The 6,363-nt window shown below is 37.9% G+C and overlaps 1 protein-coding gene across 1 annotated transcript; it reads left to right on the top strand.

Moving 5' to 3' along the window:
• Positions 1-317: 317 nt before the first annotated feature.
• On the top strand, positions 318-2,373 carry LOC137891372 (zymogen granule membrane protein 16-like). The gene is made up of 5 exons (XM_068735941.1): positions 318-409; positions 580-709; positions 1,130-1,229; positions 1,624-1,713; positions 1,800-2,373. The coding sequence occupies exons 1-5, from the start codon at positions 361-363 to the stop codon at positions 1,935-1,937; spliced, it is 507 nt and encodes a 168-aa protein (XP_068592042.1). The 5' UTR covers positions 318-360; the 3' UTR covers positions 1,938-2,373.
• The last annotated feature ends 3,990 nt before the right edge of the window (positions 2,374-6,363 follow it).

The following is a 6,363-nucleotide window of genomic DNA, read 5'->3' on the forward strand; positions in this document are numbered from 1 at the left end:
AAAACGTAAAAATTATTTTCTCTTCCTGGTTGAAATTGTGTCTTCTATTGTTCAGCTGTCAGATGCTGTTAAGTTGGAATGTTAGGGGATGTGTGTGCGTGCGTTGTGAGGGACGGACACATATATATATATAAGTGAGTTCCAGTTTCTCAGTGTCATCTCATCCTTCGCTCAGGACTCAAGCTGTTTTCAGGAGATCTAGACTGCAGGTGAGTTTCAACATCTGTATCTGCACATTTTAAATGTGACGTTTATTAGCATTTTCATGTCCAAAGATTTATTGAAATCATAGGATGATAATGATGACGATGAATTAGTTTCTGATTCCAGAGTTGTCTCCGGACATCTTCACACACCAGAATGTTTTCCTTCCTGATCGTCGCTCTGCTCTGCTCCAGCTGCCTGGCTGGTAAGGTTTCAACCCATCTTCAGTCTTTTTATGCCAATTTCATACTTTTTACACAAACGTCTCTGTAGCTTCTAATAAGATCTTTGTATACAAACAGTTAAGTCAAGTTGAGTCAAAGAGCAGTTACTTCCTCTTGTCCATCACTTAATATAATTGTTTTACTTCTCCAGCTCCCATGAGTTCCTACTCCTACTCTCCTTCTGTTGGAGGAGGTTCTGGCACTTCTTTCTCCACAGAAGGAGGAAACGGAAGGATCAGAGGGATCAGAGTCTGGGAGCATAGTAACGCTTACATCAGTGGGTCAGTCTGTCCTGCCTTTTGTCCAGATGTGTTCCCTATATTATCTAATGTGCAATTTGGGGTATTACACCATTTGAAAATGTATGCATCCTACATTTCTATGATTAAATAAGTTGTACTAATTTAATGCTGTTGTATTATTATTGTTAGTTGAATGTTTTGCAGTTTTCTCTTCTAAGTCAAAGGGAGGGTCTATTGAAAGTTATTGAAATGCTAAAGACGCTCTTGCTCTTTTAAAAAGTCAATCATATGGTTCAGCTTCCTGTTAATAACCTGCTCTTTAACATTTGCTCTATTGTCTACTTGTTGTTGTACAAAGATCCAGCTACATTATGAATGTGGATAATTTTTTTCGACCTGATCATGTCCTCTTATGTATATAATCAGTGTGTTCCCTCTCTCTTGTGTCTGACCTTGCAGTATCCAGGTGCGCAACGGTGCCATTTGGGGTAAAGTAGTTGGTCGTGTAGCAGGCTCTGCACAAGAGCTGGACCTCTATGATGGAGAGACCATTGTTCAGGTCAGAGAGTCACCGATACTAAAATATGAGTTTAGTCTGAACAGAGAAAAGACAACCTTGGAAAAGAAACTTTAAAATATATATATATATATATATATATATATATATATATATATATATATATTTCTGTGTAATTTAATTATTTTTAAGACAATGTAATGCAATATGCATTGATATTTAGAGATATTTAAATTTCTTTATTATCATACACATTTTTTCATGATACTGGTCCAAGGAATATTACTAGGAGTAGCATTTATTATATATTGGATATATTTTATAATATTTATATTACACTATATCCATTCATGATTATGTAATATATAATTTTTTTAGTCATCGAGGTCTAACCACATGTACCAACTGTGTTAATGAGATCTCTGTCATGTTTCAGGTCTCTGGCAAATACCGCTATGACTACATCTTTCAGATATATTTTGTGACCTCCAGAGGGCGCTTTCTGTTCGCCGGCCAGCCAACACATGTAATTATCTTCTATCCTTTGTGTTTTTTACAATTATCAATACTTATACTCATGGTCATGTGTTAATTTTTGATGCTTTGTTACAGACCGCCTTTAACTTCTACCCAGTGAACCCGAAGGCGGAGCTCAAGCTGCTCAGTGGCCGCTACAATCATGCAGGGATTACTTCATTGGGTGCTCACTGGGATGTCATCATGGATCAAAAACAAACCACATACGCCTAATGAACAGCAATTAATAGTCCAATACTGATTAATATTCATTATGGGAGAAGTCAACCTATATTTTTATGAAGAAATGATTTAGTCTATCGTGCTACATGTATTAACATATGTGCACCGGGTAATATTATACCAGAATGATTTATTAACGAAACAAAAACAACAGAATAACTGGTGACTGTTAAAGATCAACTCAGTTTGTGACTCTGTGTGATTCAGTCAAACACACAGGATCTACTCAACGTGCACTTTATAGAGGATACTTTTATATATCAGATGAAGGAGCTTTAACTAACAGCATTTTGCACATCTGCAGCATTGAAGGAAACAAAGCAGAGATTTATTGTACTGAATACCAAATGTATGTTGAGAAATGCTAACTGTACAGGATATTGTACAAATGACTGTGATTATTATTTCTATGGGTTTTTAGTGGTGAGAGAAATGTTTTGTCCATGCTATATTAAATGATGTGGCATGCAACTTACTCTTGTATTTTATGTAAGATGCAAATACAAATAAAACCATAAAATAACAGAAAACTTGATGAATGTACTGACAAAGTATACTCAATGTCTCCTTATTTGTGTCCTATTTTTTGTTTTTAACATCACACTAGGGACAAAATATACTTAAATGTTCATGAAATAGAAAGTCACTGGTAGCATTATTGTAGACAGATGACTGCTCATTCATGTGTGTGACACTACAGTACATGCAACCTCTTGCATACAACACCAAACATGCTGAAAATATTCATTGCCGTACTATTTAGATCCAATCAACTTCTATCCTCAATGAGCTCAACTTTACTGCTGTTTACTTCCAGAGTTCACAGAAGCTTGTTGAGAACAAAAGTGTCCCCCTCTATGTCTTCCTCCTGAACACATGATGTGCAACAAAGGTATTCCATTACAGTTTCTTTCCAAGTTTTAATTTGACTAATGTCTTGTCCTGCTCTGAAGTTTGATCTCCATTAGACACGTTCCTCAGATAAAGTCTGAACAGTGTTGCCCTCAAACAGCAAGTAATGAGACTATTGCCCTTCTTCTGTGGTTTTCCAGGCACAGTAGCTCAGGTAAGTGCATGCTTCCTGCATAGAACAGTGTAGTCAGAAATGCAAAGAACTGAAACGCAAGAAAGGTGGTGAAAAGAAAATGGAGAGAGTCATGGAGACAATGAGGAGTAGAGGTGACTTTTTATACCGTAAAAGCATAATTCACTCTAAACTGAAATAATAACTCATTATACACTCCTAAGTCCAAGTGAAATGTGTGTGTCCACATGACACACAGCTGATGTCTTTACATTGTAGCCTTTTCTTAAACAACTGACAAGCTTTAGTTTGTTCTGTGTTGGAAAGCCTTTAGTCAGAACTTACAAAATGGAGCCTGATACTACAGTAGTCTTTTGCTATTAACCCGTGGTACACATTTGTTACAATGACAGAATGAAGATGAGGACATTCACCTCTCTTCAGGAACTGACTTTGTCAAATGTAAATTGTTGATGTTAAATGTAATGATGTTTTAATGTAAATCTAAGTAGCAAATGTTGAGGTATGACACCTGAAAGTTAGTGAGACTTGGCTACCAGGTGTAAAAGTTCCAATTTGTAAGTTTCTGTACTTTCTTCAATATCTTGTTTAATTGGCTGAATTTATTTTCAAATATTTGTGGACATAGTACACACTGAAATGCACAGAATATGTGCCACAATTGTTCATCCGTGGTGCCTTTAGACTCCCTCACAAACAGACCCTAGGCAGATCGGATTCCCAGCAACACAGGTACACCTTCTCTGCTCTATTATAGAACACCGGGGGAACACCAGGGCTGTGTGCTCAGCACCCTCCTGTTTATGTTGTACCTTTCTGACTGCAACCCCCGACATAAAGTGAATTCTGCTAGTTTGCAGATGACACTACTGCCATCTGCCAAATTACAAACAACGATGAGACATCAGACGTTTGTGTTTTGCGCTGTCTTATTCACCTTAGTTTAAATAATACCTGCAGAGACAATTTGTTAGTAAAAAAGATAGTTAAAAAGATTTACTTTCTTGCTGTCACTGCTTTTGTTTTTTTATTCTTTCGTTATGTGGTGATGTAATAAATGCTATTAGGAGTCATGATGCTCCACTGCACAACAGGCACAAAGGTGACAATAAACAGGCTGGATATTGAGATGACGGCCCCTTCAGGGGGATTCACAGCTGAGGGCAAGAAGAGTAGCACTGTGTGAAATGTACTTTAGGACACACTGATAAAGACAGTTATGCTACTGATGATAAATGATGCTGATAGGCAAGACAAAGAAGAGATGTCAGTGTGAGGGAATAAAGTAGCGCTACACATACTTTTGCATGTTCTAGCACCCTAACAGCAATTGCTGATTATTTAGGTTGATATGCTACATTTTATGCTGTAATTGTTTATTGCAATACCATGAAAACTAATTTGCATAGATTTAGTCTTGTTTGAGTTATATAATGCACCAGAATGAACAATTTATTTTTGTGATGCATTTAAGGAAGCCTTGATATCTAACAGGTTGTCATTAAAGGACTCCCCTCTGTGTTTTTGACATGTGAAAATAGTCTGTCTTGATAAGCAAGTTGTGCCTGACACTTGTTAAAGATTCTTTAAAAAAAAGAATACATCTAGTCCTTCTCCCTCATTAAAATATGCAGCATTCTTGAATATGCAAATAGTCTTCTTGTCAGACTTCACTGAAGAGTCCACTCTCAGAATGTGCACTGGTAGGTTTAAGTTTCCATATCACACTTGTGTAAGTTGCATATTGGACCACAATAAACTAGTTGTGATGTCACAAGTTCCTGCTCATTTGTAGCCTGTTGAACAGAGATTCAAGTTGAGCAAAGACAAACTTTCCCCCTTCAGCCGATGACTGTGAAAACAGCCTTCTACTCAACGAGCAGGGAAGGTCAGGCATCCAGGTGAAGTAGTGAAGCAGAGGTGGACTCAAGGAGGAAACCATGCTGAGACTTTGTAGCTGCATTAACTCATTTCTGATTTTTGGCCTGATTAAAACCCTGCCAGTGCTGCAGTGCAGCCCTGGAGGCAGCGAGTAGCTTTGACCACTGGGGGGCAGTAGTTACACATATGTAATCTCATTCAGAGAAAACCTCAGCGCACAAGGACAAAAGATGTAAGGTGGAGGCCATCAAGGCGTACTGGCGGGGTTAACTGTCGCCACTGTGGGCATGTAAATTGTAGCTTTCACTCATTTATTCTTTATTTTTATTGCTAATAAGGAGATGGCAACGTTACGGTTAAGATAACTTGGCTGAGTCCCTGAGTGCTTACTTCTTATAGAAGCAGGTGTGCATTAGACAGGCCAGAAACTTGAATGACTGAATGATTCATTGTGCTGTGACCATTGCATGAACATGTATTTATAACTGTGTGTGTGCTGATGATCGTTTTCCTCACAATAGAATAGATCAGAAAAGATTAGAACAGAGGGAACATTGATCAACGAAAATAACTTTTGAATAACAAAACTGTTTTTTGCAGTCGTAACTGTGATCGTATGGAAGTTGTAAACAACTTGGTGACTATAAATTCAGACTTGATACGAAAAGTGAAATGGCAAAAAATCCAGCAAGATTTTTGATGAGCAAACAAGCAATGACCTTCACATTAAGATGCTTTGCGGTGTTCTGCTGCATTTTCTGACTGGGTATTTTACATGCTTTGTCTTATGCCACATGATAGACTAATTCTGTCCTGCTGAGCACATTCTGCTCTGTACAGCAATATTTCCTCTGCAGCAATCTATACTCTGTGTTCTCTCTCTCTCTCTCTCTCTCTCTCTCTCTCTCTCTCTCTCTCTCTCTCTCTCTCTCTCTCTCTCTCTCTCTCTCCCTCCATGCACTCAACCAACAGGCCAGCTTTTCTTGTCTTCCTTGTGCTGGGCCAGTGGCTACATGTCACCAACACAACACAAATAAAGGAAATGTCCATTTCTGTATATGGGATCGGCAGCTTGCACCCAGAAACATTAGTCTTTGAGACCAATAGATTTTCTATATGAGCTAATTGTCACAGCAGGACTGGGCTTATTTCACTTTCATTCTATTAATTAAAAAATGGTAACACAATCTCAATGTCATTTACTAATGTCAGAGCACAGTCTTAATTATTTTGTGACAGATCGAATGTGATCATCTTCAAAAAGTTTGAGGTTTTACCCATTTAGGACTTCCCTTTGTCAGACTCTGTACAATGTGTGTGTTTGGGTGTGGGGGTGGGGGTTCAGAAAGGAAAGGAAAATTGATTGTAAAAGTGATTCCCTGATAGACTCACTGAAAACAGATTTGATTTTCAGTTTGTTTGGCTTTTACGACTGCTTTTCATTGTAATAGTAATAAATTCTATCTCCCATTTTTGATGGGCCTAAATTGT

Source organism: Cebidichthys violaceus, unplaced genomic scaffold (genome assembly GCF_023349555.1).
Source record: "Cebidichthys violaceus isolate CVI_PGR_0920_01 unplaced genomic scaffold, fCebVio1.0.p SCAF_7, whole genome shotgun sequence".
In the NCBI taxonomy this organism is placed as follows: domain Eukaryota; kingdom Metazoa; phylum Chordata; class Actinopteri; order Perciformes; family Stichaeidae; genus Cebidichthys; species Cebidichthys violaceus.

Bases quoted from the DNA above. Each gene is read 5' to 3' on its own strand.
- LOC137891372 (XM_068735941.1), top strand. From the start codon at position 361: ATGTTTTCCTTCCTGATCGTCGCTCTGCTCTGCTCCAGCTGCCTGGCT. The intron at 710-1,129 runs GTCAGTCTGTCC...CTGACCTTGCAG, and splicing joins AGTAACGCTTACATCAGTGG to TATCCAGGTGCGCAACGGTG. The intron at 1,714-1,799 runs GTAATTATCTTC...GCTTTGTTACAG, and splicing joins TCGCCGGCCAGCCAACACAT to ACCGCCTTTAACTTCTACCC.